Here is a 14406-nt window from a genome sequence, read left to right as displayed (position 1 = left end):
CCTATTTTTTGCAGCGGGGTACACTGGGATTCCACAGGGAATTCTTTGGGGTGTAGAGTTGGATCTTGATCTGAGGCACCAACAGGCTAAAGCTTTGACTGTTCCCAGGATGCACTGCGCCACCTCTTTAGCCCCGCCTCCAGGCACTGGAGTTCAGTTTGTAAATTGGTGCCTGCGGTGCAGGTCACTAACAGGTGGGACTGCGCTAGGCAGCCATGAAAAGAGCTTTTTAGAAGACTTCAAGGGCCGCAGCACTTTCTATATCTTTATGACATGCTGTGCTGCGGCGCTTCATACTCCCGTGGCCTGGTTCCCGGGTACTTGCAGCGGAGACGCTGGGTTTTCAGGCACGCCACCGCTGTCATTCTCCAGGATCGCGTGGCTGCACTAAAGGGAGGAGGTAAGTTAAATCACGGTCCCAGGAGACGGACCGCGCCACTGGCGTGGACACTGTGTCACACAGGGACCCCACTATATCCACCAGGGCAAGGAGCACAGGTCGAATTTATTAAAATCCGTTTTTAAAACGTTCCACAGTACCCGGTGGTGAAGTCCAGCAGTGGGGATAAGGCGCTGACCTGTAGCCCCTCCTCCAGCTCTGGGCGCCATCTACTGCTGGTGTTCCCACCCTGGAGCTGCATTTCACTCTCCCTCACTCCCTGAAGAGATTTTGGCGCCATTACATAGCTGGGCTGATCTCCGGGACTGCTGGGAACTGTCTCCTCTGTAAATCCGCCTGTATCAGCGCTGTGCATTTACAGACACTTAAGTATTCTACATGTCATTTTAGACAGTGTTAGTTAAGAACAAGTGTACTGCTATCTGAATATTTAGTACAAGTATTCTGTGATATACATCCAGTGTTTACTGTGCATTGGTATATCTGTATACATACATATCTATATGTAATTACTAGTCCAGTGCAGTTTTATTGTTTATATGTAATAATTCCTGCATTGTACCTGTGACTGAGTGTGCCTGTAGCTGCTGTGTGTATTCCATTCTTGTGTATCACACGTTTGCTATCATTATATTCTGTACCTTGGGAACTAGGTGCGTCTGGGTCTAATATAATATGTAGTTCTAAACAGGGTATACTGTTTGTATTTCTCACTGTGTTTTTAAGTCACCCCTCACCACTTAAATCCTCTGTTTGTGCTCTGTATTTACTGTCACAAAACACAGGATTATTTGCTGGTTTTTGTGTTTGTCTGGCTATGTTGTACTGTTACGTCCTAAGGCTACATCCCATACAATGTTTGCTACACGGGGCGGGACATCCGTGGACGTTCCTGCATCATGCAGTGCTGTCGTCACGGATTCTCTAGTGGGGGAAGTGTTAGCGGCTGGTTCAGGCGCTGGGGGTCATACATCTCCCAGTCCGTCTGTGGCACCTGTGGTCAATCAGGACCCACCTTGGGCAGCTTTTTCAAATATGCTGACTACGCTGGTATCGCATGTCACGCCCCCTGTGGGGCCTCCTGTGCCATTACAGCCACATATTGTCCCTGTGGTAAGTCCGCCATGGGTGGATACTCTGTCTACCCAGTTACAGCAATTAAATCAGACTTTGGTTAGAGAAAAGTCCACCCCACGTCCCTCTGGGGCCAAGGGGTTATATAAGCGGGCCATTTCTTCCTCTCAATCCACTAATTTCTCTATCGTCCTAGTGGATGCTGGGGTTCCTGAAAGGACCATGGGGAATAGCGGCTCCGCAGGAGACAGGGCACAAAAGTAAAGCTTTCCGATCAGGTGGTGTGCACTGGCTCCTCCCCCTATGACCCTCCTCCAAGCCTGTTAGATTTTTGTGCCCGGCCGAGAAGGGTGCAATCTAGGTGGCTCTCCTAAAGAGCTGCTTAGAAAAGTTTAGCTTAGGTTTTTTATTTTACAGTGAGTCCTGCTGGCAACAGGATCACTGCAACGAGGGACTTAGGGGAGAAGAAGTGAACTCACCTGCGTGCAGGATGGATTGGCTTCTTGGCTACTGGACATCAGCTCCAGAGGGACGATCACAGGTACAGCCTGGATGGTCACCGGAGCCTTGCCGCCGGCCCCCTTGCAGATGCTGAAGTAAGAAGAGGTCCAGAATCGGCGGCAGAAGACTCCTCAGTCTTCTAAAGGTAGCGCACAGCACTGCAGCTGTGTGCCATTTTCCTCTCAGCACACTTCACACGGCAGTCACTGAGGGTGCAGGGCGCTGGGAGGGGGGCGCCCTGGGAGGCAAATGAATACCTATTTTGGCTAAAAATACCTCACATATAGCCTCCGGAGGCTATATGGAGATATTTAACCCCTGCCAGAATCCGTTAAGAGCGGGAGACGAGGCCGCCGAAAAAGGGGCGGGGCCTATCTCCTCAGCACACAGCGCCATTTTCCCTCACAGAAAGGCTGGAGGGAAGGCTCCCAGGCTCTCCCCTGCACTGCACTACAGAAACAGGGTTAAAACAGAGAGGGGGGGCACTAATTTGGCGCTAGAAATATATAAAAAAGATGCTATAAGGGAAAACACTTATATAAGGTTGTCCCTATATAATTATAGCGTTTTTGGTGTGTGCTGGCAAACTCTCCCTCTGTCTCTCCAAAGGGCTAGTGGGTCCTGTCCTCTATCAGAGCATTCCCTGTGTGTGTGCTGTGTGTCGGTACGTGTGTGTCGACATGTAGGAGGACGATGTTGGTGAGGAGGCGGAGCAATTGCCTGTAATGGTGATGTCACTCTCTAGGGAGTCGACACCGGAATGGATGGCTTATTTAGGGAATTACGTGATAATGTCAACACGCTGCAAGGTCGGTTGACGACATGAGACGGCCGACAAACAATTAGTACCGGTCCAGACGTCTCAAAAACACCGTCAGGGGTTTTAAAACGCCCGTTTACTTTAGTCGGTCGACACAGACACAGACAGGGACACTGAATCCAGTGTCGACGGTGAATAAACAAACGTATTCCTTATTAGGGCCACACGTTAAAGGCAATGAAGGAGGTGTTACATATTTCTGATACTACAAGTACCACAAAAGAGGGTATTATGTGGGATGTGAAAAAACTACCATAGTTTTTCCTGAATCAGATAAATTAAATAAAGTGTGTGATGATGCGTGGGTTCCCCCCGATAGAAAATTATGGGCGGTATACCCTTTCCCGCCAGAAGTTAGGGCGCGTTGGGAAACACCCCTTAGGGTGGATAAGGCGCTCACACGCTTATCAAAACAAGTGGCGGTACCGTCTATAGATAGGGCCGTCCTCAAGGACCAGCTGACAGGAGGCTGGAAAATATCATAAAAAGTATATACACACATACTGGTGTTATACTGCGACCAGCGATCGCCTCAGCCTGGATGTGCAGAGCTGGGGTGGCTTGGTCGGATTCCCTGACTAAAAATATTGATACCCTTGACAGGGACAGTATTTTATTGACTATAGAGCATTTAAAGGATGCATTTCTATATATGCGAGATGCACAGAGGGATATTTGCACTCTGGCATCATGAGTAAATGCGATGTCCATAACTGCCAGAAGATGTTATGGACACGACAGTGGTCAGGTGATGCAGATTCCAAACGGCACAAAGGTGTATTGCCGTATAAAGGAAGAGGAGTTATTTGGGGTCGGTCCATCGGACCTGGTGGCCACGGCAACTGCTGGAAAATCCACCGTTTTTTACCCTAAGTCACATCTCTGCAGAAAAAGACACCGTCTTTTCAGCCTCAGTCCTTTCGTCCCTATAAGATCATATCTGCCCAGGGATAGAGGAAAGGGAAGAAGACTGCAGCAGGCAGCCCATTCCCAGGAACAGAAGCGTTCCACCGCTTCTGACAAGTTCTCAGCATGGCGCTGAGACCGTACAGGACCCCTGGATCCTACAAGTAGTATCCCAGGGGTACAGATTGGAATGTCGAGACGTTTCCCCTTCGCAGGCTCCTGAAGTCTGCTTTACCAAGGTCTCCCTCCGACAAGGAGGCAGTATGGGAAAAAATTCACAAGCTGTATTCCCAGCAGGTGATAATTAAATTACCCCTCCTACTACAAGAAAAGGGGTATTATTCCACACTATATTGTGGTACTGAAGCCAGAAGGCTAGGTGAGACTTATTCTAAAAAATTTTTTTTGAACACTTACAAAGGTTCAAATCAAGATGGAGTCACTCAGAGCAGTGATAACGAACCAGGAAGAAGGGGACTATATAGTGTCCCGGGACATCAGGGATGCTTACCTCTATGTCCCAAATTTGCCCTTCTCACTAAGGGTACCTCAGGTTCGTGGTGCAGAACTGTCACTATCAGTTTCAGACGCTGCCGTTTGGATTGTCCACGGCACCCCGGGTCTTTACCAAGGTAATGGCCGAAATGATGATTCTTCTTCGAAGAAAAGGCGTCTTCATTATCCCTTACTTGGACGATCTCCTGATAAGGGCATAGTCCAGGGAACAGTTGGAGGTCGGAGTAGCACTATCTCGGATACTGCTACAACAGCACGGGTGGATTCTAAATATTCCAAAATTGCAGCTGATCCCGACGACACGTCTGCTGTGCCTAGGGATGATTCTGGACACAGTCCAGAAAAAGGTGTTTCTCCCGGAAGAGAAAGCCAGGGAGTTATCCGAGCTAGTCAGGAACCTCCTAAAAACAGTGCATCATTGCACAAGGGTCCTGGTAAAAATGGTGGCTTCCTACGAAGCAATTCCATTCGGCAGATTTCACGCAAGAACTTTTCAGTGGGATCTGCTGGACAAATGGTCCGGATCGCATCTTCAGATGCATCAGCGGATAACCCTATACCCAAGGACAAGGGTGTCTCTCCTGTGGTGGTTATAGAGTGCTCATCTTCTAGAGGGCCGCAGATTCGGCATTCAGGATTGGATGCTGGTGACCACGGAGCCCAGCCCGAGAGGCTGGGGAGCAGTCACACAAGGAAAAAATTTCCAGGGAGTGTGATCAAGTCTGGAGACTTTTCTCCACATAAATATACTGGAGCTAAGGGTAAATTTATAATGCTCTAAGCTTAGCAAGACCTCTGCTTCAAGGTCAGCCGGTATTGATCCAGTGGGAAAAACATCACGGCAGTCGCCCACGTAAACAGACAGGGCGACACAAGAAGCAGGAGGGCAATGGCAAAAACTGCAAGGACTTTTCGCTGGGCGGAAAATCATGTGATAGCACTGTCAGCAGTGTTTCATCCCGGGAATGGAAACTGGGAAGCAGACTTCCTCAGCAGGCACGACCTCCACCCAGGAGAGTGGAAACTTCATCGGGAAGTTTTTTTTTTCCACATGATTGTAAACCGTTGGGAAATACCAAAGGTGGACATGATGGCGTCCCGTCTGAACAAAAAACGGGACAGGTATTGCGCCAGGTCAAGAGACCCTCAGGCAATAGCTGTGGGCGTTCTGGTAACACCGTGGGTGTACCAGTCGGTGTATGTGTTCCCTCCTCTGCTTCTCATACCTAAGGTGCTGAGAATTATAAGACGTAGAGGAGTAAGAACTATACTCATGGCTCCGGATTGGCCAAGAAGGACTTGGTACCCGGAACTTCAAGAGATGCTTACAGAGGTCTTATGGCCTCTGCCGCTAAGAAGGGACTTGCTTCAGCAAGTACCATGTCTGTTCCAAGACTTACCGCAGCTGCGTTTGTCGGCATGGCGGTGGAAAGCCGGATCCTAAAGGAAAAAGGCATTCCGGAAGAGGTCATTCCTACCCTGGTCAAAGCCAGAAAGGAGGTGACCGCACAACATTATCACCACATGTGGCGAAAATATGTTGCGTGGTGTGAGGCCAGGAAGGCCCCACAAAGAAATTTCAACTCGGTCGTTTCCTGCATTTCCTGCAAACAGGAGTGTCTATGGGCCTCAAATTGGGGTCCATTAAGGTTCAAATTTCGGCCCTGTCGATTTTCTTCCAGAAAGAATTGGCTTCAGTTCCTGAAGTCCAGAAGTTTGTCAAGGGAGTATTGCATATACAACCCCCTTTTGTGCCTCCAGTGGCACTGTGGGATCTCAACGTAGTTCTGGGATTCCTCAAATCACATTGGTTTAAAACCAGTCAAATCTGTGGATTTGGAGCATCTCACATGAAAAGTGACCATGCTCTTGGCCCTGGCCTGGACCAGGCGAGTGTCAAATTGGTGGTTTTTTCTCAAAAAAGCCCATATCTGTTTGTCCATTCGGACAGGGCAGAGCTGCGGACTCGTCCCCAGTTCTCTCCCTAAGGTGGTGTCAGTGTTTCACCTGAACCAGCTTATTGTGGTGCCTTGCACCTACTAGGGACTTGGAGGACTCCAAGTTGCTAGATGTTGTCAGGGCCCTGAAAATATGTTCCAGGACGGCTGGAGTCAGGAAAACTGACTTGCTGTTATCCTGTATGCACCCAACAAACTGGGTGCTCTTGCTTCTAAGCAGACTATTGCTAGTTGGATGTGTAATACAATTCAGCTTGCACATTCTGTGGCAGGCCTGCCACAGCCAAAATATGTAAATGCCCATTCCACAAGGAAGGTGGGCTCATCTTGGGCGGCTGCCCGAGGGGTCTCGGCTTTACAACTTTGCCGAGCAGCTACTTGGTCAGGGGCAAACACGTTTGTTAAATTTTACAAATTTGATACTCTGGCTAAGGAGGACCTGGAGTTCTCTCATTCGGTGCTGCAGAGTCATCCGCACTCTCCCGCCCGTTTGGGAGCTTTGGTATAATCCCCATGGTCCTTTCAGGAACCCCAGCATCCACTAGGACGATAGAGAAAATAAGAATTTACTTACCGATAATTCTATTTCTCGGAGTCCGTAGTGGATGCTGGGCGCCCATCCCAAGTGCGGATTATCTGCAATACTTGTACATAGTTACAAAAATCGGGTTATTATTGTTGTGAGCCATCTTTTCAGAGGCTCCGCTGTTATCATACTGTTAACTGGGTTTAGATCACAAGTTGTACGGTGTGATTGGTGTGGCTGGTATGAGTCTTACCCGGGATTCAAAATTCCTCCCTTATTGTGTACGCTCGTCCGGGCACAGTACCTAACTGGCTTGGAGGAGGGTCATAGGGGGAGGAGCCAGTGCACACCACCTGATCGGAAAGCTTTACTTTTGTGCCCTGTCTCCTGCGGAGCCGCTATTCCCCATGGTCCTTTCAGGAACCCCAGCATCCACTACGGACTCCGAGAAATAGAATTATCGGTAAGTAAATTCTTATTTTTTTGGATTATTCTTCCGCTGAAGATGGGAATATACTGATCCGTCAGACACTGATACAGTTGCTTCTGAGGAGGAATCTACAACCCAGGTTGATGTTCCTGACCTTGTGGAGGCTATCAAGCTGATTCTCCAAATTGATGATGACATTGAGCCTCCTGTTACAATCTGAGAAACCTGATAAATTTAAACGAAGGTTGCTAAAGTTGTTTTACCACATTCTGACCTTTTAATTTACATATGTCAGGAATCCTGGTCATCTCCAGGAAAGAAGTTTTCCCTGTCTAAAAAGATGCTAGCTTGTTATCCTATCCCTGCGGAGGAACAAGTGGTAAACCCCACCGCCGGTGGACTCTCATGTCGCCTGTCTTGTGGTGTCATCTACTCTGCCTGTCACCACTGTCACCTCACTGAAGGAACCGACAGATAAGCGTGTGGAGGGATGCATGAAGTCTATTTACACTCTTACCGCTGTTGTACATAGACCCACTATGGCTGCCTCTTGGGCGGCAAAACGGAATTGAAGCATGGATTCAGGCAATTGAGGATGAGCTACCTCAGGATTTTTATGACGCTTCCAGACAATATCTGTCTTATATATTACCACAGCCTCTCACTATATTCAGGAGGCGGCCTGTGATGCAGGGGTCGTGGCGGCCAAGGCATCAACTACATCTATCCTAGCTCGCCGGATTCTGTGGTTGAGGTCCTGGAAAGTGGACCTGGACTCAAAAAAGACCTTGGAGGGACTTCCCTTCAAGGGAGACATACTTTTTGGGGAGGATCTGGCGCCTGCCAAGACTGCGTTTCTCCCAAGTACTAATCCTTCTGCTCAGAAGGCTAAGAGTACCACTTTTCGTTCCTTTCGACCTCCAAGCAAAGCAAAAGGTCAGGCGTACTCGAGACAGGCTCATACTTCCAAAACCACTAAGCCCAAATCTAAACAATCCTGGGCCACCCGTCAGCCTGCTTCCAAACAAGACAAGCCTGCTGCATGATGGGGCGGGCCTCCCCCTGGGGGACCCCCAGGGTGGGAGGCCGACTTCTGCAGTTCGCCCAGGCCTGGTTAAAGACCACTTTGGACTCCTGGGTGCGGGAAGTTGTCTCTCACGGGTACGCAATCTCGTTCAAGAGATGTCCCCCTCGCCAGTTCTGTTCACCGGTTATTCCTTCGGATCCGTTGAAAACTCAAGCTCTACACCTGGTTGTACAATCCATCCTGGAAACAGGAGTGGTAGTGCCGGTACCTCTGTCCCAGAGAGGCAGGGGATACTATTCGACCCTGTTTCTAGTTCCAAAACCGAATTGGTCTTTCCAGCCTATCCTCAACTTCAAATCATTGAACAAGTTTGTAAGAGTGTCCAAATTCCGTATGGAAACTCTGCGCTGTATTGTGCTTGCCATGGAACCCGAAGACTATATGGTATCCCTGGACATACAGGATTCTTACCTGCACATACCTATTGCCATGTCGCGTCAGCAATATCTGCGGTTTGCTATTGGCAACCTTCATTTTCAGTTCCAGGCTCTGCCATTTGGACTGGCCACGGCACCTCAGATTTTCACCAAGGTTATGGCCGTGATGACGGCTTTCCTCCGTCGTCAGGGAATCAGGATCCTGCCGTATCTGGACGACTTGCTGATTCTGGCAAACTCCAAAGATGTCGTCCTCAGTCAACTGGAGATGTCTGTCCAATTCCTACAAGCCCACGGGTGGCTCATCAATTGGAAGAAGTCCTTGCTGGTCCCTGCTCGGAGCATGGTGCACCTGGGGGCGCTGCTGGACACAGCCAAAGACTGTTTCTGTCTCTGGAGAAGCTCTTGAAACTTCAGGAAAAGATCAGATGCTTCCTCTCTCGCCAGAGATTGTCAATACACTCGGCAATGCAAGTACTAGGCCTCATGGTGTAGGCCTTCGACATGGCGGAGTACGCTCAATTTCATTCCCGTCCTCGGCAGAGGTTAATCCTTTCCAAATGGGACGGCCTGCCTCATCGGATTAGGTCTCAAATGATCTCCTTTATTCCGGAGGTTTGTCTGTCACTGAGCTGGTGGCTTCAGGACCAACAGTTGAGCAGGGGCCGTCCCTTCAGGATCTCCAACTGGGTCCTCCTGACAACGGACGCCAGTCTGCGAGGTTGGGGCGCGGTGTTGGAGCAACACTTTCTCCAGGGTCAGTGGACCAGGGAGGAATCTCTCCTCCCGATAAACATTCTGGAATTGCGGGCACTGTTCAATGCGTTGACACTGGCCTTGCCTCTGGTACAGAACAGGCCTGTTCAAGTACAGTCCGACAACGCCACCACGGTGGCGTACATAAATCATGAAGGCGGCACTCGAAACCGCATGGCAGTGATGGAAGTGCAAAATTCCTCCAATGGGCGGAACGCCATGTGCCAGCCATATCGGCAGTGTTCATTCCGGGGGTCCTCAACTGGGAAACGGACTTCCTCAGTCTTCAGGACGTGCACGCCAGAGAGTGGAATCTTCATCCCGAAGTCTTTCAACTCCTAGTGAACAAGTGGGGCCTACCAGATGTAGACCTGATGGCATCTCGACACAATCACAAGGTTCCAGTTTTCGGAGCAAGGACAAGGGATCCTCAAGCAGCGTTCGTGGACGCACTGGCACTTCCATGGAACTTTCGGCTGCTATACGTGTTCCCTCCAGTGTCACTTCTGCCCAGGGTAATACGGAAGTTCAAGCAAGAAGGAGGAATACTACTAGTCGCTCCAGCGTGGCTCAGACGGCATTGGTTCTCAGACCTTCAGGGTCTCTCGATAGAGCGTCCTCCCGGACTTCCTCGTTCAGGGCCCTTGTGTCTACCCGGACCTGGCCAGACTGGCTTTGACGGCGTGGCTCTTGAAGCATCACTCCTGAGAGCAAAAGGATTCTCTGAGGCAGTCATTCAAACTATGTTGAAAGCCCGTAAACCAGCTTCGGCTCGGATTTATTACAGGGTCTGGAATTCTTACTTCACCTGGTGTGCTGCTTAGAATTATGATGCATATACTTTCAAAACTTCCAGACTGTTGGCTTTTCTACAGCAAGGCCTAGACTTGGGCCTTCGTCTGGCCTCCCTCAAGGTTCATATATCTGCCTTGTCGATGTGGTTTCAGAGAAAAATTGCGTCTCTTCCTGACGTTCACACTTTCACTCAGGGTGTTTTACGGATTCAGCCTCCATATGTCCCTCCTGTGGCTCCATGGGATCTGTCTGTCGTCTTGAATGCTCTGCACGAGTCTCCATTTGAACCTCTTGAATCTGTGGACCTTAAATGTCTTACGCTTAAGGTCAAATTTCTGTTGGCTATTGCCTCTGCTAGGAGGGTGTCAGACTTAGGCGCTTTGTCCTGTCGTCCACCCTTTCTGATTTTTCACCGTGACCAGGCTGTTCTTCAAACTCGCCCTGGTTATTTGCCTAAGGTGGTATCTTTTCACCTTAACCAGGAGATTGTGGTTCTGGCCTTCGCCTCTTCTTCTGGTCTATTCTCCAAATAACGATCTTTGGATGTGGTACGGGCTCTCCGTGTTTATGTGAAAGGACGGCCTCCATCAGGAGGTCAAATTCCCTTTTTCTACTTTTGTTTTCACAAACGTGGCTGGCTTGCGAATAAGCAAACCTTGGCCAGATGGATTAGAATGGTGATTGCACAAGCTTATGCGCAGGCTGAGCTCCCAGCTCCTGCTGCTATCAAGGCCCATTCTACTCTGTCGGTTGGACCTTCTTGGGCGGCCCACCGTGGTGCGTCCGCAGAACAATTGTGCAAGGCGGCTACGTGGTCCTCAGTGAACACGTTCATCAGGTTTTATGCCTTTGATACTGCCGCCTCCCAGGATGCTTCCTTTGGACGCCGTGTTCTTGTGTCCGATACAGTGTGTACCCTCCCATGAGGAACTGCTTTAGGACATCCCCGATGTTATTCCCTGTGGAATACCAGTGTACCCCACTGCAGAAAAGGAGATTTATGGTAAGACTTACCATTGTTAAATCTCTTTCTGCGAGGTACACTGGATTCCACAGGGCGCCCACCCTGACGCACTTAGCTGCTTTGGGTTTGTATGGCATTAGTCCCTTCTCCTGTCATAAGAATGTGGTTCTTTGTGACTAACATCTACCGTCTCTCTTACCTGCTACTGCATTGGACTGTTTAACAAAACTGAGCTCCAGCGCCTGGAGGCGGGGCTATAGAGGAGGCGGTGCAGTGCATCCTGGGAACAGTCAAAGCTTAAGCCTGTTGGTGCCTCGGATCAAGATCCAACTCTACACTCCCCAATGTTATTCCCTGTGGAATCCAGTGTACCTCGCATAAAGATATTTAACAATGGTAAGTCTACCATAAATCTCCTTTTCCCAAACCAAAAGAAAAAGGGTATCCTGAGTCCACAATTGCAGAATACTTTCCTGACAACTACTGGGATAAATGATAGGCATCAGTCTAATTTTTTACTGCATTGAAAAAAGAGGCATAGATATCTTTACCCTGGGTACTCCGGTTTCCTCACACAATCCCAAAATATACTGGTAGGTTAATTGGCTCCCAACAAAATTAACCGTAGCTTGAATGTGTGTGCGTGTACATGTGATAGGGAATATAGAGTGTAAGCTCCACTGGGGCAGGGACTGATGTGAATGGCCAAATAGTCTATGTAAAGCGCGGCGGAATATGTTTGCGCTATATAAATAACTGGTAATAAATAATATTAAGGTGATAACGCTTATTTGTTTTTGCCACTGCAGAATGCACAGTTGGTGTCTGTAACTAGCAGCCAAGAGTCAGTAATATCAGCAGCTCCCATATCCGATGATCAGGGCAACTCTGTGGAACAATCATCCAGTGAGGAGGAGGAAGAGGGTGACCATGACGGAGGCTGGATTACACCCAGTAACATCAAACAGATTCATCAGGACTCTGGCACGCGAGAGGCTCCGGTTAATGTAGTGGTCGGCTGCTTGACTACAGATTTTGCTATGCAGGTATTGCAGCTCAATGATTCATATTCTCATAAGGCAATTACTGCTTGCCCCATCTTTATCTTTCCAGTGTATCCCATTACATTATCTTCTTTGTTCTAACAATGCTAGGACTCCAGAACTCCTCTCCCTAAATAAGAGTCGCAACCCAGCTACTTCGGTGACCGCCATGTTTTTTGTTTCCCTCTTAACCACTTGCCTGGCATGGTCGCATCAGATGCTCCCGTTCGATGTTTCGCTGATTTGGGGGGGGGGGGGGGGTCCTTTATTTATTTATTTTAACTAAAATCATTTGGGATAGGGTTAATTCATGATCTTCACCTAATTCACTCATAAAAAGAAAACGTAAATTTTCGGAGCGGTTTTCGGTGAAATAAATCGTCAGTTAAGTGGTTTTAAAGTACAAACATGTTGCGCAAAAGTGACCCTAAACCGCAGTATTATACATTTAATCAATTGGTAATCAATTCCAAGTAAGTTAAACAAAGAGTGTATACTACATGTCTCCTGAGAATGTTTAACGTAAAATATTTCTTCTTTAAGCACTGTCCAGGCCTTTTTCCTCCCCCTTCCCCAGACATGTTTAATAATGTCTCTAAGTTACAGAACTTATATTTTTGAGAGCTGATGAACTGTTTTAATTTTATTGGAAGGAAAGACTCGGCAGAAGACGCTGGCTGCATCAAACACCTTTCCTTCTCCTTTTACTGCTAGACATATAATTAACAGATACCTGAATTGTTGAGGAAAAATACAAAATAATCAGTTTTTGGGAGCATACTTCTGATATTTATAAAGCACGAGCTACTGTGGTTATAAGTAGAGATGTGCGGGTTCGGATATACTCTGTTCTTAATGCCAAAATTAATGCAAGTTTGGATTTTACTGGCTTTTTCTTATTGGCTATCCAAAACACGTGCTATCCGAGAGCCAATCAGATGCCGCTTGAGATCCGGGTAAATCCGAACCCGCACCTCTCTAGTTCTAAGACTGATTGTAGTAACTAGAACGGTCACATTATAGTGTTCTGTGCAGCTCACAAGGCCCCTGGCTCAGAGCTACAGCTTTTGGCTCCTGAACACTGTATCTTAATGCTGCTCTCCTTTCTTCAGAACCTTCTCATACAGATGGGACTCCATGTGTTGTCCGTGGATGGGATGCTCATCCGCCAGACTAGAAACTACATCTTGCGCTGCCATGGCTGTTTCAAGTGAGTGTCTGTGTGTTCTGTCTTATACTAGTGGTTTGATTGATCTCCTGGCAATAGAATGGATATAGAGGTGATCCTTTCCTCTATGCATAGATGCTGAATGGGACAATCAGACTGGTAAAAATGTGTGGATCCTTTTTTTTTTTTTTTTCATTCTCTCTAAATTCTTGCAACAGCTTGTCAAATGACAGTAGCTTTGGGGGGAGCTGTATCAAAGCTTCTAAAGAGAAGGGCCAATCGGGACCAATCAGATTGTAGCCGGCATATATCAAATACATTCGATGAAATGATAGGTAGAAGCTGATTGGTTAGCAAGTTGTTTCCTAGCTGCATTTCTATATCTTTTCTCTATCGTCCTAAGTGGATGCTGGGGTTCCTGAAAGGACCATGGGGAATAGCGGCTCCGCAGGAGACAGGGCACAAAAAAGTAAAGCTTTTACCAGATCAGGTGGTGTGCACTGGCTCCTCCCCCTATGACCCTCCTCCAGACTCCAGTTAGATTTTGTGCCCGAACGAGAAGGGTGCAATCTAGGTGGCTCTCCTAAAGAGCTGCTTAGAGAAAGTTTAGCTTAGGTTTTTTACTTTACAGTGAGTCCTGCTGGCAACAGGATCACTGCAACGAGGGACTTAGGGGAGAAGTAGTGAACTCACCTGCGTGCAGAGTGGATTTGCTGCTTGGCTACTGGACACTAGCTCCAGAGGGACGATCACAGGTACAGCCTGGATGGTCACCGGAGCCGCGCCGCCGGCCCCCTTGCAGACGCTGAAGAGAGAAGAGGTCCAAAATCGGCGGCTGAAGACTCCTGAGTCTTCATAAAGGTAGCGCACAGCACTGCAGCTGTGCGCCATTTTCCTCTCAGCACACTTCACACAACAGTCACTGAGGGTGCAGAGCGCTGGGGGGGGCGCTCTGAGAGGCAAATAAAAACCTTATTAGAGGCAAAAAATACCTCACATATAGCCCACAGAGGCTATATGGAGATATTTAACCCCTGCCTAACTTCAAAAATAGCGGGAGACGAGCCCGCCGTAAAAGGGGCGGG

General features: G+C 48.4%; 1 protein-coding gene across 1 annotated transcript in view; it reads left to right on the top strand.

Moving 5' to 3' along the window:
- The window catches only part of NOB1 (NIN1 (RPN12) binding protein 1 homolog), a 77044-nt gene that overhangs the window by 54898 nt on the left and 7740 nt on the right, over positions 1-14406 (top strand). The window contains exons 6-7 of the mRNA XM_063945463.1: positions 11920-12156; positions 13266-13363. Coding sequence (XP_063801533.1) covers positions 11920-12156; positions 13266-13363 — 335 coding nt within the window. The remainder of the gene's footprint in view (positions 1-11919; positions 12157-13265; positions 13364-14406) is intronic.

Source organism: Pseudophryne corroboree, chromosome 11 (assembly GCF_028390025.1).
Source record: "Pseudophryne corroboree isolate aPseCor3 chromosome 11, aPseCor3.hap2, whole genome shotgun sequence".
In the NCBI taxonomy this organism is placed as follows: domain Eukaryota; kingdom Metazoa; phylum Chordata; class Amphibia; order Anura; family Myobatrachidae; genus Pseudophryne; species Pseudophryne corroboree.
This window is presented reverse-complemented; position numbering and strand designations above follow the sequence as displayed.